The sequence below is a fragment of the Tamandua tetradactyla genome, chromosome 3, assembly GCF_023851605.1.
Source record: "Tamandua tetradactyla isolate mTamTet1 chromosome 3, mTamTet1.pri, whole genome shotgun sequence".
Classification (NCBI taxonomy): domain Eukaryota; kingdom Metazoa; phylum Chordata; class Mammalia; order Pilosa; family Myrmecophagidae; genus Tamandua; species Tamandua tetradactyla.
In genome coordinates this window covers 65,948,134-65,975,762 of record NC_135329.1, presented here as the reverse complement: position 1 = coordinate 65,975,762, position 27,629 = coordinate 65,948,134, and the positions used below count along the sequence as shown (strand labels likewise).

The 27,629-nt window shown below is 47.4% G+C and overlaps 1 protein-coding gene across 1 annotated transcript in view; it reads right to left on the bottom strand.

The window, feature by feature from the left end:
• Positions 1-7,708: 7,708 nt before the first annotated feature.
• The window catches only part of LOC143675600 (uncharacterized), a 41,659-nt gene continuing 21,738 nt past the window's right edge, over positions 7,709-27,629 (bottom strand). The window contains exon 5 of the mRNA XM_077151726.1: positions 7,709-7,858. Within this exon, the coding sequence (XP_077007841.1) occupies positions 7,827-7,858 (32 nt within the window). The 3' untranslated portion in view covers positions 7,709-7,826. The remainder of the gene's footprint in view (positions 7,859-27,629) is intronic.

The following is a 27,629-nucleotide window of genomic DNA, read 5'->3' as shown; positions in this document are numbered from 1 at the left end:
GCAGAAGCTCCTGGCTAGAAAGAGCAGGGGCTGGCTGGGGTTGGGGCGAGGGGGTGGGGGTTGAGCCTGAGACAACAAATTGGGCCTGATTCCCCTAATGCTCCTTCCAGCCCCAGGCAGTGAGTCCCTCCCTCTTTGCTGTCTTCTGGGGTGAACTGCACTATCTTCTGCAAAACCCCTTTGAGCATCCCTGCCTTAGGCCTGATTTTGCCTCAACCCAAACTGCTCCAGAGCTACCATGCTGCCCGCGTAGACATGGGCAAGTAAGAGATCTGAAAACTGCAACCACATTTTGCTGTGTCCAGATGGAATTAGCCGCTTCCTCATTCCCACCGCCAACAGAGGATGGTCTGGTTTTAGGGAAGCTCCAGGATGGGCGTTTGTGGATGGAAAGGGGTCCCCGGCTCCTGCTCCAGGAGTAGTGAAGGCACAAGAGAACTCTATCCATAGGGATTCTGGGTGTAAGCTGATTCCAAAAGACAGTTGGAGTTTCAGGTCTGCCCCTGGGCTAGAACTCATGTCTCTCTTCGAGGTGACCCAAATGCCCAGATGGACAGTGGCTGTCCATTAAAGTGGACTCAGGCCTCTGCCAACCTCATATTTTCCGCAATCAGACCAGTGAAATTACAGGCCCAACATAAAAAGTCACCGCTCTTTCCAGAGCTCAGGCTATTCTGGGGATTTGGGACCAGGAGGCCTGAGCTCTGGTCTGTGCTGTCACTCACCATGGGACCTCACACAAGCAGCTCAGGACCTCGGGACGTGGGAAATCCCTTCCAGCTATGACCCATGATCTGTGTCTGCCCTGACAGCACTGCACCCTGTACACACACACACACACGCGTGCGCGCGCGCGCGCACACACACACACACACACCCCGAGTGCCACAACTGTCAGTCTGGGCTCTGTGACAACTCTGGGTTTCTCTAGTCACCTCAAGGAATGTTGAGAAATTTCCAGAAGAAGGAATTCATGTGAACCCACTTTAATTTTAAAATAGATACCATTCCACCCCACACTTTTTTTTCCCCTCTTGCCCAGGGTTGTGTAAATAAAATTTGGGCAAATCTAGTTAGAGGGAATGCTGAGCAGAGCACAACACACCCAGGACAAAGAATCAGATGGGAGACTCTTTAATTGCAAACTGGAACCAAGGGAAGGAGACAGAGTGAGGGAAGGGCAGACAGGAAATGATCTTTGCGCCAACACGATTCCATCTGAATTCTCTTATCTCACCCTGCCTCTCCAGGTCCCCAGCCACCGCAGCACTGACAATCAACAGCCAATGTGCCCCTCAGCAGCAGTGCCCTGTGAGCCCCTGGGCCAAAGATCAGCTGGAGGGTGTCACAATGAGGGAGCACCCTCTGAACAGCACACGCCCACAAACCTCTGCCTGCATGGCGGAATGCCGCTGCTGTTGCTCCCAGATCCCTCCTTGCAGTCTGGGCTCAAGCCACATAGGCCCTTGCCATTGCTCTCTGCTTTTCTGCCCTCTCCCACCACAGACCCCTGTGTGTGCTGCCCCTCCATGGAGTCCTCTCCTCTCCTTACCCCGTTTGCTGCTACTCATTCTTCGGCCTTAGCACACGCATCGCTAACCTCCCCAATGATGCCAAATCTCCATTAGAAATGCTTGCTGCTCCACGCATCTTTTATTCACAATATCTGTCAGGACCCAAACTTTCCATTCATGTGCCTAACCACTGCATTCCCATCACACAGCACATAGCTGAATGAGGGAGAAGGCCATTTCCGTTTATCTACCTTGCCCAATTCTGGCACTGAGTAGGTGCTCAATGAGCATTTTTAAATTTAATTTAATGAATTTAATTTCATGTGATTAAATTTGATGAATGCTTCCAAGAGGGAGAAACTCCTAACAGCAGCATGTTATGGGGATTAGAAGCAAGGTCTCTGGAGCAAGAACACTGGTTTTACCGCTAACTCGGCCGCTCACCAGCTGTGTGACCTTGAGCCAGCTACTCAACCTCTCTGTGCCCAATGTCTTCTCTCTCAAGTAGATATAATAATAGGAACAACTTACAGGGTAGTTATGGGAACTCAAATGAGTTAGTTTGTGGAGCTCTTAGACAAGAACCTGACAAATGGTAAGTGCTATATAAGGGAGTGTTAAATAAATAAGAAACACTAACAGCTATATTAGAATTATAATCAAAATAGAAGAAATAGATCCCAGTTAAAACAAGTCAACAAGATGAAAATCAGAGAACGTGATGGCTCCCAAGTGTTAGACTAAATAAAAGTTGAAGGGTATTTTGTATAGTGGGGAGTAGTGGTCACACATATTTCTTTTTCTAACAGGGAAAAAGAAAGGCAGACAACTTGCAGGGGAAAAAACTGCAAAAAAAAAAAAAAAACTCGCATAAATAATAAAGTCATGCTCTGAATATGAAGCAACCTCAGACCTGGTAGGATCATGCATACATAGAGAGTTAAGAGAGAGGAATTCATGTACGTAGGGCTCTCTGTGAGAATGGCACGTGCCTCATTTCCAGAGTGGTCAGTGGTCAGTCAGTGTCCAAAGAGATAAGCAAATGGAAATCAAGCATACTGTTTAGATATTTGGAGGTAGCCACCAGAAGAACTAACACGTACTTAAAAACAGGTGCTTCATCAGATGCTAAAGGACAGAGACTGCATGGTTTCCTTATTATGACCCTGTTAGAGGTAACCTTGGAGGTTACACTGTAGAATACAGGGGACCTAGAGGTACACAGAGGCTGGAGACGGAAGACAGGCTACCCAATGAGGATGAACCTAAATGCAAGGGAACAGATAGAAGTGAAAGCAGTTCATTAGTGGGTTTGTAAGTAATATTGATATTGAAGGTGAACATGATTGAAAGGGATGTATAGAGCCATGTATCTCACTGATTAACTCTACAAAAATAAGTTCTAGCATGAATTATTTCCAAGGTTTGATATCGGACAAAGAGTCAACTGTAAAGGGGTATGGGGGAAAACTAATATTCCATGCTATGGTATATATTTAACAGGAAAACATTAATAGCAATACTGGGGCAACTAAAATTGCTGGGAAGTGGCAAGAGATTAGGGGAGGTTTTGATTTGATATTTGGTAAGGCTGTGTTTGCCTATTCTTTATCTCTTTAAACCAATAAAAGTTGTCTAAAACTGATTGTACAACCAAGTGAGAACACTGTAAGACATGGTTTATTTATTTTGGGCATTTCCATGATGCCCAATGGATGGAGAGGGCCAAAGGGTACAAATACTGAGGAGCCAAAAGACAAACAGTAATACATTGGTATGATGGGATAGGGTGTGGCTACAGACAGGAAGGGCATCAAGAGGCACACAATGAACTGAATAAACCTTGGGGACAATGTGTTGTGCAAAATAAGCCTGAGACAAAAGAACAAATATGCTAAGGTCTCTTTCAGAAAATACTTATATGAAAATTAGAACCTAGATTATATGCCCTTATAGCAACCACACTTAGTCTGAATTGGTAAGTATATTTCTAGATGCTGAGACACTTGCCTATATATGAATCAGCTGGTATTTCCCTAGAACTTTGAGTAGGTCTGTAACACCTAAGACCCAGAAATGGAGTCTTAGTTCCGAAAGATAGCACAGTTATATATAGGAACAGTCAAAGTAACTGAAAAAGAGATCAGGCCTCACTTAGATATAAAAACAAAACCAATCTGGCTGAGACTAAGGCAAATCAGGACACAGGGCAAACAATGATGAGTGTATGCATGCTAGGCATTCACTTACTATGTGAAATCAAAGGCAGAGAGGTTTATGTGTCTAGAATATAAATTTTCTTTAATTCACAATCTAAATAAACATGTCTGGATACCTCATTTAAACAGCCCAAACATATGGAGCTCAGAACAAGAATGAGCCCTGTAATTCTGTATAGCTTAATGTAATACAAGAATACATCTCAGACTATGGTGGGCTGAAAGTTAAAAAGTATTGATAGAGTCCCTGGAAAAGGACTGAGGAAAAAACATGGGACTATTAAACTTTCCCGTCTGCAAAACCCCTGGTACTCTCTCAAACATTAAGGACTCCCAAGAAAACAAAACCTCTTTTGTTGCTCAGATGTGGCCACTGTCTCTCTAAGCTCAACTCTGTAAGTAAAATTATTACCCCCTCACCGATGCGGGACATGACATTCAGGGGTGAAAATCTCCCTGACAACGGGGTCATGACTCCCAAGTTGAGCCTGGCCCTGGCACTGTGTGATTGACAGTACCTTCTGGACTGAAAAGGGGGAAAGAAATATAACAAAATAAGGCATCAGTAGCCAAGGGAGATCAAACAGAGTCAAGAGGCTATTCTGGAAGTTACTCTTATGCAAGCTTCAGATAGATGCTAATTGACACGATTTGCTAAACTCCAACCAGCATCATTCCTGCTAACCCTAAAGAACACCTAGGGCTCTGTCTGAGATTCTATAAAAGTTTCATGCACTAAGTTTGCTTTCCAGAAACCTACAGCTTCCAGAAGTTTCCGAGGCCAGATAAGTCCTGAAATCCAAAGGGGCCAGCCTCTCTAAAAATATCAACTAATTACATCCCCCTAGCCTATATTTTTGACACCCTTTTACAACATGAAAAAGTTAGAAGGGCATAATGCAAAGGCCCCTATAGATTGGGAGAAGGATCAAAGGAGAAGAAGAAGGTATAACAGAGAAGACAGGATTTAACAAATGAGTATGACTGCTTAATCGTTAAATTGATTTTTCTTCTAGTGTCCAGTGCAGCTAGGAGGTAAACCCTAGAATTATGAAACTGTAACCCATACCAAACTTCGAAATCTGTTCTATAGTTACTTGTTGAAATGTACTTTGAAAAACATTGCTCTTTTTTATGTAAATGTTATATTTCACAATAAAAAAAATATTTTGGAAAATGGGTGCTTCGGGAAGAGACACAGGGTGGTGGAGACGATTTCACTGTGAGCAGACTTTCTCAGTTCATGGAAACCAAGCCCAAGAATTACTTTGAGAAAATTTCAATCTGGACAAGGTTTCACTTCCTTACCCCACAAACTGTGCTTACTTCAAGTAAACAAAGTTTTTTTAAGCCCCATCCTTTTTCAAACCTAAAGACAACTAGAGACATAAGGAATAACCAATCTGTGGTTTCAAGTAACGGAGCCAGGATAACTTAAGAGTTCTGAGAATGAGCAATGTGGTAATCAAACTACACCTTGGCCCAGGGGGCCGTGGGGAACATAACACAAAAGATCGGCTAATGCTAATGTAATGAACTGGACCAAATGCACATTGCCACATCGAGGCAGGGAAGCTTCTGTGATCATTTCATTGCTCAACTGTACCCCAGAATTCAAGCCATTTGCTGCCATTCCATGTCTGTGCACAGGGAAGGGCAAGGAGATGTGTCGGTGATTATGCACTTAGGTTTCTGCATTCTGAAGCCAGTGTTGATGAATCTTTGAAGGAAAAGACCCCCCAGGACCCCTCATCCGTCTCCCCAGCATCCACACACTCACACAGGAACCAACAGAGGGAGGGCCTCTGGGTCGTACTACATCCCTTGCTGCAAGCCCCTTCTCTGTTCTTGTCACTAAACATTTTTGAATTCATGAACCTGCCTTCTAGGAATAGCAGAACATAAAAATGATCAGATACCTTCACAGCAGAAGCTTTGACCAGAAGCCTCCTGTGTACTCTCAGCCCCTTTGCCAGGCTGTGCACCCTCCCTGGATGACCCTGTCCAAACCCTGAGATCAAGGACACCACTGCACCAAGGCCATGCAGGCCAGATTTGCCCTCACTTCTGGTCCTACACCCCGCTCCTCCTGCCAGTCACCTCCACGGGGGTGTCCCACAAGCGCCTCCAACTCAGCGAGGCTGCCACTGAGCGCCTCACTGTCTCTCTGCCTCAGACCTGCCCCACATGCACCGCCCGGACATGGCACTGCCTGCTTAAGGCCCTTCCATGCCACCTCACCGTGACCTTTCCCTGGAGGACACATTCGGGTCGTCAGAAGAGAAGACGAGGTGTCCTGTCCTTAGGTGCCTTGCCTCTTCCTTCTCCTCCTCCTCCACTTTCACCTCCTGCCCCTCCCTTCTTCAGACATATGCTCCAGATCCCAAGATACACCATGCTATTTCTCCAGGCCCAGCGAGCCAGCCTCTTTTAAGACTCCATGTGAAACTCAGCCTTTCTTGGAAGCATTTTTCTGAAATTGCTTCTAAACCGCCCACCCAAGCTGTGTCCCAAACCTTCTTCTATTCCACCCCAATACCTTGAGTAAACAGCCAGCATGTTATGCTAATGATGGAATAAACCCCTAATTTACCCAGAGGAGGCAGCCAATCTGCCCGACGTCCTGCAGATGCAACAGCAGAGCTGGGCCAAGACCTGGGACTCAACCTTGGTGCTCTCCGAAAGGCCCAAGGCCACCTGCTGTCTCTCCTCGGAGCAGAGCTTCCAGCGTCAGCCTCCTGCCCGCTGCTTCCTAATCTTGCTATCAGAGGCCGCCGTCGAGTGCCCCTCCTGGCCAGTCAGGTAACCACCAGCACGGGACCTGGTGGCCCCAGCCCACGGCCTCCAGCCCTGCGGCCTGCACCTCCTCCCCGGGGAGAGCTCACTCACCCGGACTTCCCACGCTTCTGCTCAGAGACGGACCCCTTGATCGGCCCAACTGCCACTAAGGCCTGTGGCCAGGAATCTCGGCCTCCAATTGGGCCACGTCGCTGTCACTCCTCAGAAGTAGAACTTCTGCCCCTGACAGTTCCAGGGCCTTCGCCACCCATGGACCTGAGGCCCCGTGTGAGTCTCAAGGAAGACACTCACTCTGGCTGGCCAGTGCCAGGGCCGCATATGCCCTCAGCAAATCCTTGAGTCCATACTCTTTACGGAGGCCTACTCTGTAAGGCCATGAGCTCTCTGGGGATGGGAGCTCAATTTTATCTTTTGAGCTCTAACCCCAAGACTTAGTTCAGGGTCTGAAGAACAAGTAAGTGTTTGGGCTTCGTCATTTCTTTGCTGGACCACTCTTTCTTGAGCTTCCCTGCCCTCAAAACATATGGCCTCAAGTCTACTCTCCACAGTGGGGGGATCTCAGGTTTATCACCTGGGACTACGTGGCAAGTCGTATGCTGTAGCTGAAACAGAAAGTATAGTTCCAGGACAAGGGGAATGTGCTATGAGAAAAAAAATAAAAGCTGGACTTGGAGGTTGGGTCCATCTTCTGGAGGGCTTCTGCAAAGGTGAGGGTGATCCAAAAGGATAGGACCCAGGGGCAAAGCAGAGAACAAAACATAAAGTACAAATTGCCCATCTGAAGGTGCTGGGCAAAGGTTTGGAGATGAAGCACAGAGCAGCGACATGGGGGGCAGGAGAGCAGAGGAGTCCACGGTACGAAGGAAGGGGCAGGCTTTGAGGGGGTGGGCCACAGCTGCAAGGACTCCATCAGGCATGGGATGGTTCATGATAAGGAAGGTCCCCAGGGTGACACATGGCAGAAGTACTAGCATGGACCTTATGCTGTCGGCACTGGGGAGCCACAGATAGTTTTAACCAGGGAGGTAATACTATCACACCTATACTTAAGGGTGGGTCGCTGTGAGGAGAGATGCAAAACCAGCCCAAGGGTTTGCGCTCCACCAGGGTGTTCAAACATTCAGAAAGGGCCCTAGACGAAGTCTGAAAACATCAGCTGAATGGTGAACAGTCCTTGTTTGGAGAAAACCTATATTCACAGCGATAAACCACAGTTTATTGCTTGAAACGTTAAAGCATAACTTGCACGTTTATAGCCACGTCACTCACATTAATGTTTGAAGAGCACACACTTCTAATCCATCCAGGGCCTCTCATAATGGGAATCTGAAAAGGCAAAAGCAAAGATATTAGAAATTAATTAATGCCGATGTTCTGGAGTTTGATTGTGTTGATGGCTGCCAGTTACAGGGACACGATGAGAATGTAACCCTCTCTCTCCCATTCCTCCTTCTCATCCTTTCCAAAGTACATGTGCCCTATGGCTGGCAGGTTAGGAGCCAAAGCAGCATGGAAAAGGCTGGAATCAGGAGTCAGAAGACAAGTTTCAAGGGCTGCTAACACAGTCTCTTCATGTGTGACTGTAACACAGGTGTGAAGATAACTCTGCCCTGCCGAGCCGACGCTGGGCACACTGCCTGACCCTGTTCAGTTACACGGGAGAGCCAGATGTGCACACAGCCCCTCACACCCTGACACGTGCTGCTGTAGTCAGGTGCGGCTGCTTTCCCTAAGGGCACCCCATTGGAGCAGGCTGGAAGGGCGGCCCCTACCCAGGTCTCAGCCCCCGCCTCCCGGAGGGACAAAGAGAGCCATGGGCAGTTTTCCAAGCAATCTTAAATTGCACCCTAAATCATATTTGTGTCGAGTTCAACGAAGGGAGCCAGAACCAAGAGCACTTCGAGCCCCACAGGACTACTTCCTTGGCCTGTCACCCCCTTTGCCTGCTACTGGTGGGACCCCCAGAGGTTGCCTGGCTGACAGATAACGGCTCTGCTTCACCTGATCACATATTGGGTGTCTCTGAGGGAACCCACAGCTCATTAGGTAAGGAAAACACAGAGATGAAGAGATGGGACCCTTGTCCTTGCGTCACCCATCATCTGACCATAGGGAGTGGGGGCAGGAAGACATAAAAAAAGTGTATTGTGGCTGGGGCTCCCCTCAGGACTTGCGGGGCAGGGCGGGCACATGGCAGGAGCAGACAGGCGGCCTCAGATGGACAAGGCAGGCTCCTTCGGGAGGATGAGGAGGGCTCCCAGAGGAGGAAGGTCATTCCGAGCAGAGACGTGAGTGTGTTCATGGAAACTGAGGCACCGCATTTGTGCCTGGGGAACTGCGATGGGGTGTGGCTTGTGGAACTGGACACAATGGGGTGCCGTAAGGGGACAGGGATGGGGCCTGCATGGGGCAGGACAGCACACCAAGAGCCCCCCCACCCCCTCCAGGAGTTTGGGCCTCACCCTCTCAGCCAGAAGCTCTGATTTTTTTAAGGATGTCCTCTTCAAACACAGTCTGTTATGGGAGGCCGTGGTGCCACAGGCAGAGAGAGACCAGCTGAAGTCAGGGCAGGGCAGGGCTGTAGGGCCCCTGTGCCGGCCACAGAATAGTCTGAAAATGACTGCTGGGCACACAGGGCCAAGAGAGGTCACTAGGTCCATGCTTAATGCTGGTCTCTGGCACCCATGGAGTTCACTGGAGGCAGAGGCACCCAAAGGAAGGCCACTCCTTCAAAGGACAGCTGGGCCAAAGGGGACAGTTGGCAAAAAGAGGAAGGGATGGCTGGAGACATTCCAATGGGAAAGTCTCCGGGACTGGGTAAGTGGCTGATATTGGCCAGGTGAAGGAAAGGGACACCTGAAGGCTCTGGCTTGAATGAGTAGTAGATGATGGCAATTTTGACTAAATGAGGAAAGCAGGAGGGACAAATTTGGGAAAGAATATTCTAGTGTTCTGAAATCTCCCCTGAAATAAAAAGGGTGGATTTTCTATAAGACAGTGTCTGGGAAAGATGGCAAGTGTGAGCTGAGGGGTCTGCCAAGGCTGGATCCCTGCTGAGAAAGTGGGAAAGGTGACCAGGTCTCATCTATAAATGACGAATTTTGTGAATCAGTCAGGTCCTGGCCTCAGCTGAAGGCTGCATGGGAAACACTTCTTGGAATCCAGTTAGTCCTTCACTTTGGTTTCTTTGGAATAGTACAGCACACTGTAAAAAAATCATGCCACTTGGATGCAGATGTTCTGAGTCACCCAACTCAAATTCTCCCAGGGACACAAACTAAGTCACTTACACGTCAGCAACCTTTGGGTGCAGGGGAGCTGGTGATTCCCCACTCAGGAGGCAGGCTAGGAAGGCTGACAGAAGTTAAAGATCACAGTACTTGGATTTGGTCTGGATTAAAAATGAAGTTTCAAATCGAATAGTAAATATATTATTTTACTGCCAGGGGAGGAAGGTCTCACCCAAGAGTTTGGTTTGATTTCAGAGTTTAGATATAACCTCAAGAACACTGAAAACAATGAGCCAACATGTCTCAACAATAGTTTCTCTCAAAGATAAGCAGAAAATGATCTCATTCTATCCCACAGCTATCTGTCTGTTGCCATTCAAAATTATCGCATGAAATGTGAAGTCAACCCTTTAGTATCTGGATACCAAGCAGTTAGCAGTCATGTTGGAAGCCAAAAACTAACTTGGGTTTGAGCCCCAGCTCTCCCAATAGCAGCTGTGTAGCCTTTAGTAAGGAATTTAATCTTTCTAAGCCTCAATCTTCTCATCTGTAAAAAGAGGATAACAATAAAATAATTATCTCAGAAAGTTGATGCGAAAAATCAAAAGAGTCAATTCTATGCAAAATGGTAGCACACTGTGCGAGTTAGTTACCACACCTGGACAACGACCATGAGGTGGGAGACCAGGCATCAGGAATAGGTGTGCATCTTCAGAATAACTCATTTGCTTTCCTCTTATTTGTACCATGAATTAAATAATTGATCAGACCTTCTTTTGAGACTGGCTGTTAGAACCACATTTCTATTCTAATCCTTGTTAATGAGTAGGACACTATGAAACACATTTGTATTTGCCATGTTCTTGGCCCACTTATAAGTTTCTACCTAATTTTCCCTTTTCTTCTTCACTTACTTTTAATTTACTTAATCCTGTTGTGTTTGGAATCAACTTTGTCTATGACCATATAGAATGGATGGATGGATGGATGGATGGATGGAAGACAGATGATACGTATAGAAGATAGATGATAGAGATACACAGATACATGAAAGAGAGAAAGGAAGGAAGGAAGGAAGGAAGGAAGGAAGGAAGGAAGGAAGGAAGGAAGGAAGGAAGAAGAGAGACTAGATAATATATGGATACAGACAGAAAGAAAAATGCTTAGAGAATGGTTACAGTAAATGTAGCTAGATTTACTATAAACTAGTGTTCCTACTGTCTTTTCCTTTTGGGTTGTATGGTTTTGCTTGCTCGCTTGACGACACATATCATTAGGGTGAAATAGAGGCACCAAGACTGGGACAAGCCAGGCTCTCTGTCACTAATGAGTAGACAAATAGCAGGCAGCTGTCCTCCTCTCCCCAAGCTGCTGTTTCCACCCTCCTCCCAGGGCTGCTGCGGCTCAGCTGGGAGGGTGCATGGCAGATGCCCTGCAAAGCTGGATTTGAATTGGACTTGAGCCCTCATAAGATTCCATAATCTATCATTTAATAATAGCCAAAGTCTATTATTTCTTCACAGGGCCCCGCTCACTGACACACCATTGCTTTGCCCATGATTTTTGGAGGTGGCTCACATAGGACCTACACTCATATTCAAATTCAGGCCAATGGGATTACAAAGACACTGGAGACCAACAGAAATATCAATATAACAATTCAGCAGTCATACTCATTTGTTAAAGCCTATTTTCTCTGTCATACTCCTCCTTCTGTTTAAATGACATATATGCATAAAAGCAATAAATTTCAGGTACACCACAGCAATTCGTTGTAGAACAGATTTCAGAGTTTGGCATGGGTTACAATTCCACAATTTTAGGTTTCCATTTCTAGTTTCTCTAAGGTATTCGAGGCTAAAAGAAATATCAGTATAATGATTCAGTACTCATACTGGTTTGTTAAACCCAACCTTGCTACTGTTCCTCTAATGGCAAAATGTTTGGACAGCAGAAATCCAAAACTTAAAAAGGGAAAAAAGAGAGGCTTCAGAGGGAAGTGTTTCCAGATTATCGGACCCTAAAGTTCAGAGCATTAGCCCAGGTTCTCCCCAACTTATAAATGGGACATTTGAAAGCTCATTCATGGATTTTTTTTTTTAATTTAAGTACAACCAAGCCCTTGATCTTGAGGTTTGCTCTTGTGAAGCTTATGTATGTAGTGGAGAAGCTTCGCCTACTTATCAGCATGCCTAAGAGTTGCTTCTGGAGGACCCCTTTTGTTGTTCAGATGTGGCCCCACTCTCTCTAAGCCCTACTCCACAAGTGAAACAGTTGCCTTCCCTGCTACATTAGACATGACATTCAGGGGTGAAAGTCTCCCTGGCAGCGTGGGAGATGACTCTGAAGGATGAACCTGGCCTGGGCACTGTGGGATCAACAATGCTGTCCTGGCAAAAAGGGGGAAAAGAAGTGTAACAAATAAGGTAGCAGTGGCCGAGGGAATTCAAATAGAGTCAAGAGGCTGCAATGGAGGTCACTCTTATGCATGCTTCAGTTAGACATTGCTACCTATCATAACTTGGCAAACGCCAAACAAAACCATTCCTGCCAATCCTATAGGTATTCTACAGATACTTTTATATAAGATTCTACAAAGTTTCCATGCCCTAGGGTAACTTTCCAAAACCTACAACCTCTAGATGGGTCCCTGGACCAGATAAGCCCTGAAATGCAGATGGTCCAGCCTTTCCAGAACATCAGCCAGTTCCATCCCCCTATCCGATATTTTCAACAGCCCCTTCCAACATGAAAAATTTAGAATGGGCATAGCCCAAATACCCCTTAAGAGTGGGAGAAAGATCAAAGGTGATGGTGGAGTTATACAGAGAAGGTTGGTTTAACAAACAAGTACGAGTGCTAAATCATTATACTGACATTTCTTTTAGCCTTGAATACCTTAGAGAAGCTAGAAATAGAAACCTAAAATTGTGGAATTGTAACCCATGCCAAATTCTGAAATCTGTTCTACAACGAATTGCTGTGATGATGTACCTGAAATTTATTGCTTTTATGTATATATGTCATTTAAAAAGAAGGAGGAGTATGACAGAAAAAATAAGTTTTAACAAATGAGTATGACTGCTGAATTGTTATAGTGGTATTTCTGTTGGTCTCCGGTGTCTTGGAGCAGCTAGGAGAAAAAACAAAAAATCACATAACTGTAACCCATATCAATTTTTTTTTCTTTTTTTACATGGGCAGGCACTGGAAATCAAACCTGGGTCTCTGGCATGGCAGGCAAGAACTCTGCCTGCTGAGCCACCGTGGCCTGCCCCCATGCCAAACTTTAAAATCTGTTCTATAACCACTTGTTAAAATGTACTTGGAAATTTATTGCTTTTTTGTACATATGTTATATTTCACAATAAAAAAATAGTTTAAAAAAAAGTTCAAGTACATTTTCCCATAGCTATCAAAGTTAGCTAGCTTTTCCAAAGGAAGCTCAGCAAATAAACAGTGACACCATGCCACCACAGACAAAGGGTACTATGGTCCATTCTTACATCTGCTTTTGTAGGAAACTCTTTCAAATGACAGGCCCAGGAGTGCCCAGGACGTAATCGAGGCTGGGCCAGGAAATGTGGGCCTCTGTCCTGACCTGATGGACTTGCTGCCAGCCCTGGGCAGCCACTTCCCTCCTCTGGGTCTCAGCTTTTCCACGTGTCACAGGAGGGGTTATCACAGCTGATCTCTAAGGGCTTTTTATCTCCAAAATTCTGTAAATGATTGCAGATACCGTCCTCTACCTCAATTCCATTGATAAGTCCCCCTTTCTTCTGTGGGCCAGCAGGTGCTGCCAGTTCTCTGGTTGGGACAAGATGGGTGCACTCATCACTGAAGGACACTGCAGGTCTGAGAACCCCTTCGGGGATCTGAGGAGAGAGGGGTGGGCGCTGGCCCTAGGGGCTGGGGAGGGACTGCTGCCTCAGAAGAAGAACCTTCCAGAGACACATCTCAGCTCTGCGCTGAGCCAGGCTGATCCCACGCCCACCACCCTCGGCTCTGCTCCAACCGGCACACAGAGCCCCCCCACGGAGCTCACCATGCAGCTCCTGCCAACCTGGAAGGGCACGGGCCAGGCAGGGCCCCAGAGCCTTTTGCTGCTGGGGCAGGAAAGTCAACAGGACGGTGGGGAGTCCCCAGATGGACAAACTGCGTTCCGGAGGGAGAGAAGACTGGTCTGAAGCCACACCCTGGCTTGCTGGGGTTACTGAAGCACAATGGATTCTATATTCTTTAATTAATAAATACGCTGAAGCAGAGATGTTTAGAAGATAAATATATTCTGTTTCTCTCAAGCATTCACCCACAAATTTTAGCATCCGTCGGCGGATATTGCCTACAATTTTTGCTCATGGCAACTTTCTATTTCCTTCATTCATTCAAAAACACATTTTTTATTTCCAGTGTACAACTGTGGAGACTGAGATTGAGATTTAGTCACTTTCTGAAGGTCACATGACTAGGAAGTGGGGGCTGGGATGGGCAGCCAACCTCAACCCCAGGCCCCTGCCCTTTCCACAGTCCCGCGGGCTCCTCGGAGGACAGCAGGGTCCTTGCACAGATGTGGGTGAGGCCAGGTAGCCCCAGCATGCAGCTGTCCAGGTGGTCAGCTACAGAGTCCAGGTGTGCTGGGAGAGGAGGCTGCCGGCCACACAGGTGCAAGCAATGCACGTACTGGCTGAAGAAAGGAGGGAGGAAAATATGGAGAGAAGGAGAAAAGAAAGAAAGTAGGAAAGTGTAAATTAAGGCCAAATTATGGTGAGTTTCTAGCAGGAGGTTCAGACACTATGTGGAACACAAAGCGAAGGCAGCACAAATGACTGGCTTGTGCTCTGTCCCCTTGACAAAGCCGAGTGTGGGCAGCAGAGTGCTTCGCGTCTGACCACAAAGATGGACAAATCCTGCATAGCCACCATGTTCATTTTGCTCCTTACCCATTTCATTCCCCAGGATTTACAGTGTCACTCAGGAAGCTAGCCAGGACTTGGTCCAGTATTGTCTCTCTTTCCTCCCCATGAAGAAGATGCTGCATGTCTGCCTGTCCATCTGTGCCTCAGGACAGCCTTTGCATGGCTGTGCATCCCCAACGGCAGAGCAGCTCAGAGACAGACCTCGGCCCTCCCTGCCCTGCTCACCTCACCACCAGCATCCCATGCAGGCCCAAATCCTCACTTGCTGCAGATGCACTGAGAGCAATCACTTCCTTGCTGCAGCAATCTCACACTTGGCCCAACTCTCACACTGGATAAGAGTACATTAAGTCATTTACACATGAGGAAACTGAGGCTAAGGAAGGTTTACTGACTTGCCCAGGAGCTGTAGTAAGTTTTAGAAAAAGCGTTTCAAACCCAGATCTTTCTAAGTCTAGAGCTGTTTGTCATTTTAATTAACATGCTCATTATTTCCCAAATGATCTCTAGCTCGATGTCTTAAGAAATGAATGAATTCAGTAATTCTCTTTCCTTTGATTGAGACCGCTCGAGTTCAGGGAAGCTTTGCAGTGTATGGACTTGGCTCTCATTCCAGCAGCCTGTGATTTAAAGACACTGCATGGACCCAGTGCTCCAGGACTACTCAACCATCAGCCATAAAGATGTCTTTATAGACACCTTCTATCTCTTTAGTCCAAAGATGTGGGGAATGTCATTCAGAGAGGCCTGACTTGAAATACAAAAACAAACAATAGGGATGAATTTCTTGAGTTCCTGCTACCTACTGAGCTAGGACTACAACCTGAAGGAAAAGAACATCACAAGCCTCATATATCTAAAAACCTAGGAAAAACCAAAAGCTGAGTGACCCACCAGAGCACAAGAGGCAGAGGTAGAAGCAACACCCCAGGCAGGGGCCACTGGGAAGAGCTATCTGGGGGAAGGAGGACTTAACTGGGCCCTTCATGTGTCGTTTGAATGTGAACAGGGCAGGATGGGGGAAATGCCCCACATCTCAGAAGATAAACAACACTGGAGGCAGAAAGACAGAACCGCACTTGAATAGGACAGAGTGGTCATGGAGGGAGGAGCTGGGGGTCTGCATATCAAATAGATTCATGGAGAAAAGGGACTGGCAATAGGAGAGCTGGTCCTAAGAACAAATCAGGTGGAGGTAATCAGGAGCCAGACTATGGCAAGGCTTTCAAACTATGCCAGCAAAAGTGTTTATCCACCCAACCCATCCATCCATCCATCCAACCCATGCATCATCCTTCCATCCACCCATCCATCTGCCCACCCATCCATCCATCCACCCACCCATCCGCCCACCCATCCACCCATCCACCCATCCACCTACCCATCCACCCATCCATCCACTCACCCACTCATCCATCCATCCATCCATCCACTCACCCACCCACCCATACATACATCCATACATACATACATCCACCCACCCATCCATCCATCCACCCACCCATACATACATACATACATACACCCACCCATCCATCCACCCACCCATCCATCCACCCACCCACCCATCCACCCAACCACACATCCATCCACCCACCCACCCACCCATCCATACATCCATCCATCCACCCACCCATCCATCCACCCACCCACCCATCCACCCATCTATCCGTCCATCCATCCCTCCATCCATCCATCCATCTATTCACCCACCCATCCACTCGTTCATCTATTCATCCATCCATCGATCTACCCATTCACCCACCCCATCCATCCACCCATCCATCATGCAGTGTCAGGCCCTGAGACAGACCCTGGATGGCAAAGATGAACCAGACCTTTCTTCAAGGATACAACTGCTTTATGAATGACATAAAGAAAAATACAACCATAATAAAATCTGTCTTGACAGGGCTCTACCCTCAGGTACCCTGAGAGAAGTAAGAAGAGAGGAGGGACTGACTCTCCAGAGACACTCAAGCTTCACAGAAGGTGAACAAGTGAGCCTGGCTTGAAGTGTGAGGAGAAGTTCTCCAGTCAGAGAACAGTATGTGCAAAGAATATGAGAGCTCAGAGTGACCAGGGAAAGGAGGCTGGAGCTGAGAATGCAATGAGACGTCAATGGTAAGAAATGGGTAGGGAGGGGAGAGGAGATTGGAGCCAGGCAGTGAAGACTCTACACTACTCTACTACAGTTCTCACTGTTTTGTGTGGGAATTAATGGTTTCACCAAATGGAAAACCTAATGTGTTAGGGCTTGGCTCCCCGACCCTAAGTTAGCTAGAATGAGGGAAACCTAGTTCAGCACCATTCCTTTGAGAACACTTGTTCAGTTTCCATTTTTGAAAATATAATTAAATTTTTCTATACTGAGAAGCTTTTGTTCTATTGGTACATGCCAGGGTTCAGACAGACCAGGAGCTCACATAGAGCTGGGGCTCATACAGGCCAGGGGTTCATACAGGCCAGGGGCTCATACAAGCCAGGGGCTCATAGAGACCAGGAGCTCATACAGGCCAAGGCTCTTTTTGGTCCCTTTGATGTTTTGGTGAATCCTATGCATCCACTTCTAAGAAGTACACAAACTGCCAGAAACCTGCAGACAATCTCAGGGGCTCCTAAGGATCCTCTAGCACATCCATTAATACCTTTAGACTAATGAACCTCAGATATGGACCCAAGGCTCAGAGAAGGGAAGTGGCTGGCTTGGGGTCACACAGCCAGGCAGTGGTGAGCTGGAATTGGAACCAGTCCAGTTTCCCCAGAAAAGTAAGAAATAGAAAGGAATTCGTAGTGAAGAGAACTGGATTTAAGCCCTGGTGAAACACTTAGTGACACCTGGTCTTGAGTCAGTCTCTTACTGCATGAGTATTCCATTTCCTGGGGTACAAGTGAAGTTGCTAACGCCCCCCCCTCCACACACACACACACACACACACACACACACACACACACACACACACACACAGCTACAGCCCAAGGAGGGCAGGCTGGAGCCTACAGCTGTACCATCTATGACCGTCTCTTCTAACCTCTGGTGCCAGGTGGGACCTCTCAGATGACTCAGTCAGCTACTTATTTCACCAGCCGTGGTTAGCAGCCTGAATCTGTCTACAACCTGAGTTTCTTTTTGCCAGGCAATCTCATATCTCCACGGGGTCCAGGGATTGGAACACGACATCTTGGGGCCACTGTTCTCCACCTATGGCCTGCTGAGGGTGTCCCCTCTCCTCTGCCACCTGCAGTACATTCTCCACGCAGCGGCAGAAGGCACCTCTGTGAAGCAGCTCTGGTCAAATCACCTGGTGATGAAAGCCTGTCCACCTGTCCCACTGCTCTCAGAAGTGAAATAAACACATGCCAAAAACTTAAAACCCTTCTTAATTTAGCATAATGATTTCCTACTCCAGCTGTAACAAATGGCCACAGGCTCAGTGATTTACAACTCTCATGAGTAACCACAGAAAAGGCCATGATGCCCCAGGCAGTGCCTGGAGCACAAAGGGGCCTGGGGGGAAACAGGCCAAGTCTAGGCCTGTGGCACCCCAAAGCCCAGCTCCAGGGCTCAGCAGTGGTTACCAGGCTTGTGAGCAGGCAGCTCAGGCCAAGCCAGTCTCTTCCCCAGCACCCCACTCAGCCTCAGAGGACTCCTCATGCTGAGCTAAATGCATCTGAGAAATAGGAAAGAAAACAGAAATACAGATTTCTTTCTTGCATAGCTTCCTTCTCAATGCCGTTACTACATCAATGTACCCTGTCAATCTCCAAGAGAGAAAATAAAATGCAGCTTTTCCCAAAACCATATCATCTTTTTTTATCAACTAATGAATTGATTTTTTAAGAGCAGTTGTAGGTACACAGGAAAACTGTGCAGAAAGTACAGAGCCCCCGTACTGCCACCTCACACGGTGTTCCCTGTTACTGACATTTTGCATTAGTGGGGTACATTTGTTACAACTGATGAACCAATATTATTATAATTATATTGTTAACTGACATCCATAACAGTTCATACTCTTTGTGTTCATAGCTTTGTGACTGCTTTGATTTGTTTTTATTTTAGTAGCATATATAAAATACACAATTTTCCATTTCAACCTCTCTCCAGTGTACAATGCAATAGTACTAATTAAAAGCTCAGTGCTGTTTTCCATCCCCCAAGCAGGAGCCCTGTACCAGTCACCCCAACTTCCCTTCCACCCCACCCGGACCTGCTCACCTGCCTTCTGGTTTATGATTCTATGAATTTTCATATTCTGATTATTTCATTATCAGCGATGTCATACATTATTTGTTCTATCTCGTAAATCACGTCATTGCAAAGCCCTTCTTCCACTGAGCATGTGGCAGTATTTGTGTGTTTTGAACCTCATTATGGGGAAATCTTGCTACAGAAATAACAGGTGTCCAGCTCCAGCCTGGGAGTTGGGCATCGAAGCTTCCGTCAGGGAGGGGAGAAGGACAAGGTGAAGGTCTGGAGGGAAGAAGGGCCGTGAAAATGAACAGCAAGGCAGGAGCAGATGCTTGTGCCACGCTGAAAAGACAGAGAGACAAGATGGAGAGACAGATGGAGAGATGGACAGAGACTGCCCCCACTCAGCTGGCTCGCAGGCATTCTCCTCACGGCGTTCTCATTGCAGAAAGACCTCTGGGCACACACCCTGATTCCTTGCTGCCTTGGCCACGCCAGGTAAGTCGAGGCTTGTCTTTCTCAGGCATCCACCCTGCATGGCATCCTTGCAGCCGCCAGGCCAGGGCGACCGCTGTAACACCAAGATGTAGCCATGCAGGGGTGAGGTGAGGCGTGCACAAAATAGCCAAGGAACAGTTTTAGCACAGGCACTAACCTATCCCATCAGAAAGGACACCTCCATCCTGGCCATGCAAACCAGCAGGGCCGAGCTGCACACAGAGGCTCTGTGTGGCTTGATGAGGCTTGCAGTCTGCAGACCTGAGCCCAAGTCCCAGGCCTGCCACCACCGAGCTGGGGTCCTTTGCTCTCATCCTTTAATGCCCCTGGACTCTAAGCTCTCCATCTGAGAGGTGGGGGTGACAGCATCTGTTTTCTACTGCTGGCGTGAGGATCGGCACACAGCACGCATTCAGCAAGGGCTGCTTTTCCTCATCGTCGTGACGGCCATCGCTGCCACACAGGACTCGGTGGCAGTGGTCCGATGTGGCCACTCACTGGGCACTGAGGGTCTACTGCATGGGAGCCTGGTACAGACGAGCCATGGGTGCTGCCGGAGATCAGGGCAGAGAGAGACCAGCCAGGACTGGGTCACTCGAGTCCAGCAACACGTGAGCCGGGCACCCGCGCTCACCATGCCCTGCTGAGGCCTGCGGCCATCCATCACCGGGGCAGTTGCATGGACGACTAACCCATGACAGCTTGAGTTATTCGTGGTCTTGCAGGGAAAACGGGTGCATAAAGGCATGTCGACACCCAGCAAGATATTGTTACTTTGCAATTATGAACAAAGAGCTGCAATAGTCCAGGGGCAGGTAAGTCTCTCTAGGAAAGGGGGGGGACAGGGATGGTCAGGGAAGACCCTACAGAAGAATCAGAATTGGAAGGTGCTGAGAAGGCCAGCAAGGGAGGCACATGACCCCAAGAGATGAGAATAAGCATGGCACTATCCAAGCCAGCGAGGGGCCAGAGTACACAGCCAGTGTGGAGAGCCTCTAAGGAGGAGAGCAGTCCCTGCAATCCTGGAAGGGGAGCTGAGAACTGGGAAGCAAAGAATCGGGTGGGGTGGAGGGAGCATCTCATTCAGAAAGGGCCGATGTGGCAGCAGTCACGGCTAGAGGACCTATCAGGGTGCCCAGCTGTGCAGACCGGGTGGGGAGGGGTCTGTGGTTAACCACCACCCGCTGCTCAGTCCCACCCAGGGGTATTTTTCTACGTGTCATCTTTAGTCCTCTCTGCCACGCTGGGAGGACTGAGAGATGAAGATGCTGGGGTCAGGCTGTGGAAGGGGCTAAGCTGAGAGTGGACCCAGCCTGCTCAACTCCAAAGGCTGTGCTCGTTCCTCTTGACAATTCTGCTGCCCGAGAGTGGGGGGCCAGCCCTGAGCTACCACAACAGCCCACGAGGGATGAAGGGGTGACAGCGGACCAGGACAGAGAGAGAAGGGGGAGAGCACAATGGGACGGTGGTCAGCTCAAGAGAGGCTGTGAAGGCCACACAAGCTGGGACTCAGGAGGCCCTGAAATATGGTCCACCCTGGGGGAGACACCACAGGCATTTGTCCATCACCTGGCTGAAGCTGGTCAAGCCTACAGGCACGCTGGGGGGCAGGGCTGTGCTGCTGTATGCAGGCGGACTCTGGGGGCCACGCATGAGGAGGAAGGAGACCCCCAAACTGTTCATGACTATAAATCCCAGCACCTGAGTCACACCTGACAGGTGGGCAGGTCACTATGCAGGTTCCTCATGTCCACCTATAGGTGCCAGGTGCTTTTCACAGGTAGTTCATCTAATTCTCTTATCACTATGGGTGCAGCCATCCTGTTTTATGTTGGAGAAACTGAGTTTCAGAAACTGAAGCCATACTACCAACATGCTCTTTTCACTCTAAACTGAGCTGTGTCCAGCTGGTCAACTCCTACTCATCCTCCATGCACCCACCCAGATGTCACCTCCTCCATGAAGCTGTCCCAGCTCCTGCAGCTGCGCTGCCCTTTCCACGTCAGCGTTCCCAGAGCACCTTGTTCACATCTGAATCCCAGCACGTGCCATTTGACCTTCCCTGTCTGTCCTGGTTAGCATGGAATGTCCCAAGAGCAGCAGCGGGCTTCCCTCTTGTAGTTCTTTAGGCCCAGCACTCTGTCCCTAATTGGTGACCACGTGCTGAATGGAGAATTCTGAGTGAAAGAACGAGTGGATGGCATAACTGCAGGCAAGGCTGCCCTTGTACAAGACCGTTTGCAGCTGCTCTAACTGAGAGGCTTGCACTTTCATGGGAGTCAAAGCCCTTGAGGAGGAAGGAGGCTCTCAGCACCGGGTACACCGGTGAGGTGAGTGGTGGGAGGTCTGCTTCCATTTCCTCCTTCCTCTGTGGCCTTCCTTCCAGCCACCGCCCTGGGACTCCACACCCCTCCGATGTGGGGTGGCCCGGCCAGAGATGCCATCTGATCCCTGCAGGCCACTCAAAAGGCCCAGCAGGTAAAACTATGTGTTCATTCTCACCAAGTAGAACTCAGGCCACGCTGTAGCCCATCTTATTCTTTTCACCCTGCTTAGAATGACTTGTCCTCAGAAAAAAAGTGCTGCCTTGGGGGCTCTTTGTGTGGATCTATTTACAGAGACACAAATACCACAGTACTGTGCAGATAGAGGAGGGCTCTAGTTTCTCTAGAGGGACTGTTACTGGTTGGTAGTGTTTAAACATTTTTCCCCAAGGAGGGAAAGAGGTTTAAGAGAGACTCGAAGTAAGTGGGAATGAGCGTGAACCTGGGAGGTGGACCCGAATTGAGCTGATGAGACATCAAAAGTGGCAGCTATGACAACAACACATCTCTTATACTGTTCATTTTCACGGCCAATAAAAGCCTTGATCTCGACTCCGGGTAACAAGGGTTCTAATAAGTAAGGTTCATTCTGTTTAGAAAGAGGGGCATATGCTCCCCCTTCTACGTGGGACATGACTCCAGGGATGCAAACCTCCCTGACAATGTGGAGCAGAAATCCTGGGATAAGCTGGGACATGGCATCAAGAGATTGAGAAAACCTTCTCAGCCAAAAGGGGGAAGAAAGAAATGAGATAAAATAAAGTGTCATTGGCTAAGAGATTTCAAATAGAGTCTAGAGGTTATCCTGGAGGTTATTCTTATGCATTATATAGACATTCCTTTTAAGTTTATGATGTATTGGAGAGGCTAGAGAGAAGTGCCTGAAACTGTAGAGCTGTTTTCCAGTAGCCACATTCCTTGAAGATGATTGTATAATGATAGAGCTTTCACAATGTGACTGTGTGATTGTGAAAACTTTGTGCCTGATGCTCTTTTTATCTAGGGTATGGACAGATGAGTAAAAAATAGGGATAAAAAATAAACAATAGGGGGAACAAAAGTTAGAATAAATTGAGTGGATTGAACTACTAGTGGTCAATGAGAGAGAGGGGTGTGGCATGCATGTTTTTTCTTTTTTCTTTTCCTTTGCTGGAGAGATGCAGATGTTCAAAAAAATGCTCATGGTGCTGAATACACAGCTATGTGATGATATTGTGAGCAACTGATTGTAACCATGTCAAGAATATTTCTATGGCAAGAATGTTTGTATGTTTGTTTGTTGTTGACAATAAAAATGTTTTTTAAAGGAGTGGCATAAGAATTTCCCAGTCGTACAGGGGCCAGCCTTCTGCCTTCAGTTTGGATGCGTGGAGAGGGTGATTTAAAAGCCCAGCACTGAGAAGTCTGACCTCTTCCATCAGTCCTAAAGTGAGTGCTTGTCTCTGCAGACAACATTCAAGAGCATGAAGAAATTGTTCCTGAAGTACTTGATCCTCGGGATGTGTTCCTGCTGCTGTACCCAAAGCTTCCGACACTTCTAGAAGAGGCAGTGTATGGGGCTGTGCCATAGCAGCCCATTCCAAGGAGGCCTTTGGAGTCAAGGGCTCAGAGAAAGATCCTGGTTCCCAGTACACTCAGTCCCTTCTGCGAAGCGCCTGGTCTCCTGAGACAGGCTGGGGTTCCCTGGGGCAAGCTGCAAGGACAAGCCTGGGGAACTGCCCCTGCCCCGGGGCACACCCAGGGCCCTTCGGGCTGAAGCCCCTGCGGAGTCAGGGCATGGCAGGTGGACACTTAAGGGAGAGGTGTTTCATTTCTGGGAGAACATTTAGCAGCCAGCACTGAGCCCCTGAGAACAAAGTTGGGGATGGAAAACCATGCCACACCCAGCGCCTGTCCGGTCCTTCCCTGGGCAGCCTCAGGAGTCTGTGTTTCTTAGAGTTTTGGCTTCTGTGCAAGCCAAGGGTACGGCTTGTTCTTGGCTGGTGAAAGGCAGAGGACGGAGTTGCAAATGGTAGGGAGGAGACCTTGGCATCCAGGACCTGCCAACACCCGCTAGCTGAGCCACAGGCTTTGGGTGTGACTCAGGATTTTCAGATACAACAAGGCCACCTGCCAAGTACTTCTCCACTCACTCTGCCCCAATAGGCATCTCTTCCTTGCCCCTGGGCTATGCCTGGTCACCACCCACAGCAGGCAAAGGAGGGAGCCTGGGGTCACACAGGAGAAGCAGAGGCCGAGGTGGGCAGGACGGGGCAGGATGCAGCACTTTTGGGGCGAAGCAGGCACCAGAGCAAAGCAAGGAGCAAATGGTACCAGACTTTCAAGAGGCATTTTTAAAGGAGGTGAAAGTGTTTGGAAGCCATGGAGGAATAACAGCTGATGACTTCTGCTTTGATTATTCTAGATTGTCCTAAGGATCATATCCCAGTGGAAGCATGCACGTGTGTGGACTTCACTCTGCCTGTTTCCAGGCAAGTCCCCTCTGAGCGGGGAAGCGAGGAGCTGAGCCTGCAGGAGGAGAACCATCAAGAGTCACAGGGAACAGTTCTGGCAAAGAAAATGCACTTGCATTTTCATACACTATATTGGCAGATCAGGGAAATGTCACCCTTGCACATGAACACCCACACCCTCACATACATTCATGTGCATCACACCACACATATGCACACATGTGCACTCTCACATGCACACTCACCTGCACTCATACATGCATGCACACACATGCACACTCACCTGCACACTCACCTGCACACATACACACACACATATGTGTGCTCACATGCACACTCACTTGCACACATGTGCACACATTCGTGCACACACTCGCATGTGCAGACTCACACGCACACACACTCACTTACAGGTATGCAATGGCTTAAGCGAAGGATGGCTATGATCTCATGTGATGCCCTAGAGGACAGGTGGGTGACTTGGGTCAGGTCATACACACCTAAAGGGATTGTACAAACTGACCTTCCTACAGAATGTGGGACCCACTTGGAGGGGCCTCACGTGCCACACCACTGGCTTTGCTCTTGCTCCTTCCCTCTCAGATATGTTTGTGGTCATGGTCAGGGCAGTATAACAAATTCATACTTTGAATCGCCTCCTCCGAACCAGATACATGGTATATAAAAGGATAAGACAAAACTGGCATAGCCAGGCTCAGAAGCGAGGTAAGAGTGGTTCCCAGGGGGAGCCTGACCCATAGGCAGACAGAAATGCCAAGATGTGGGTGGGTAGAGCACAGCCCCCCAGGTGGCACCCAGAGGCATGGTGGGGGGGATCACAAGGAGGTTTTGCAGGCATTACGTATGAGGATTTTCCAAAATTGATGAACGGCATGAACAAAGAATGAAAGCAGACGCTGGGAACAGGGGAAGAGTAAATTACAATTAATTTAAAATAAAAATAAATGCATACATTGTTGTGAAGCAACAGAAAATAAAAGGTGAAGGATAAAATGTTAGTCAGAAGATTAATGTATTGTAAAGATTAAAGGAAAACGATTTTCAGTCTTGGCTTTTACATGCAGCTAAACTACCACTCAAGCAAAAGAAAGAACAAAAGAAGCATATCTTGCATGTATTTTCAAATGTACAAAGATGAAAGGAATTCATCTCATACAGACCCTCACTAAAAGAACTATCAAAGGAAGTACACCAGCAAGAAAAATAGTGGACCCAGGTAGAAGGTGCAGATACAAAGAAAAAGCAACAAGTACAAATATGGATACAAGAGGTTGAAAATTATAATCATTAAATTTTTGACTGAAAAATAATGAACAGTTTAGATCTTCTTTTAAACAAAACAAATGCTCTGGACAAGAATAATAAGATAGGCATGTATTCAATGGTTGTTAAAATGAGTACAGAAATACTAAATAATATTGAATTGTATTAGAAAATAATCATTAAATGGGTTTGTTTAAAAAAAAAAAAAAAAAGGAGACCCACCAAAAGAATAGAAATGCAATCTTTATCCATGGAACCCACTGAGGAAAAACAGAAGAACGGATGGGAAAAAATTTTGTTTTAATTATCAATTCAATAGAAATCAGGAAAGTACATACAATCAGTATGTTGAATAACAGAATCAGGATTTGAAAGAATCTTAAACAGATCTAAAACGAATGAGATATCATTTAAGGCAGATATATTAAGGTTTAAAAAGTCAATTATATAACTCCTAGATGGAGAACCTTAGCTATCAGCAGTCAAAATGAAAAAATCAGAATGCTGTGATCTTAGAAAACAGGAGGAGATATACGAGCTCCAGAGCAAGGAAAAACAGAGGCCATTGTGCTCTGCTCTGACAATACTTTCAGAAGAGCACTAACACGCAAGAGTCTTTCCAAAGAGTGCAAATGAAATGTCCATAGAACCAAAAATCTTGAATCATGATAAAAGGCTACTGAAGGGCGGGCCACGGTGGCTCAGCAGGCAAGAATGCTTGCCAGCCATGCCAGAGGACCCGGATTCAATTCCCGGTGCCTGCCCATGTAAAAAAAAAAAAAGAAGAAAAGAAACAGAAGGCTACTGGAAAGAATTGGGCATTGCTTAGACTGCAGAAGAAAAGACTTGTCAGGAAACAAACTCTGCCTGCAGATCTTGGAAGAAAAGGCGTTACGTTAAAAAGATGTGTGTGTGTATATATATATATATATATATATATTAGACTGATCCAGGGAAGCACCAGAGCGTCATTGCAAAAGGGAAGATTTCGGTTCATAATGAGGACTCAGTAGCTAACAAAGCTATTCAACCTCCCACAAGCATTTACTGAGCCTCTCCTCTACCCCAATTACTGCTGAATTCTAGGAAAACAAAGAAATAGATGATAAAATCTCTGTCCTCAAGAAGTTAACAATCTAGCAGAGAAAACCTATACTGAACAGATAATAAGTGTAAGGGGTAAGAGCTTTGAAAGATGGATACAAATCACAACAGGCACTGAGAGGAAGGTGGATTTCATTTGGTCTCGGGGTGGAAGGGAAGGCTCACGAGGAAAGCGACATGGCAATTGGACATGGAAGGAGAAGTCTAAGCTCACTGGACAAAGAGGTGGGACAGGAACACCTTGAACCAGAGCAAAGGCTTGAGGGAGCCTTTTGGTGGAAACTTGAGTAGCCTAGTGTGGTTACGGCTGCTTTCTTCAGCCCTGACCATGGGTTACCTATGGAGCTTTTAAGAAAAATTGAGAAGTCTGGAGCCCAGGTCCATAGATTCTGATGGAATCTGTGTGATTTGGAAACTCCGAGAACTAATTTGCACAACCAGAACTAAGTCACTGCAAGGCTCCCATGGGGGCTGAAGAAGACGGCAGTCCTGTGAGATGAGATTAGAAGACCAGCCAGCCAGGCCTTTTCCAGTGCCAATGTTCTAGGATCGCATATAACCACAGTCTTCCTTCATCTGGAAAGTCTGCAAGACACAGGATCCATGGAGAAGAGCGTCCTGCCCACCCATTCCCACCTACTTCCCCTAAGAAGAGCAACCAACACTGGCATCAGGTGGAAATAAGCATCACTCCAGGTGGTCGTGTAGGAGAATGAAACCTCTAACCCAAGCCTCAGGGCTAAGCGGAGACATCCATGCTGGGAGACCTGGCTCCTGTGAAAGTTAGAGGTCACCCCACAAGTACCCTCCAGAGAAAAAGAGGAAGCAGCACTTCTTGTGGAGAGAGTAGGGTCTTGGGAAGCAAGAGGCCTGGGCTGGACGTATGGCTTCACCACTTAATAGTGGTAAGGTCTCAGGCTTGTTAGTTATCTCTCTAACCTTCCCCTGGTGTAAACTGAGGTTAAAAATTCACTCACAAAGTTCTGGTGAGGATTAGATGAGACAAAATATGGACAGTACCTATGAGCAGAGTGCCTCATTAAAAAACAACAATAATAGTAAACCTGGACATTTATAAGGTTAAAAACACTTTAAA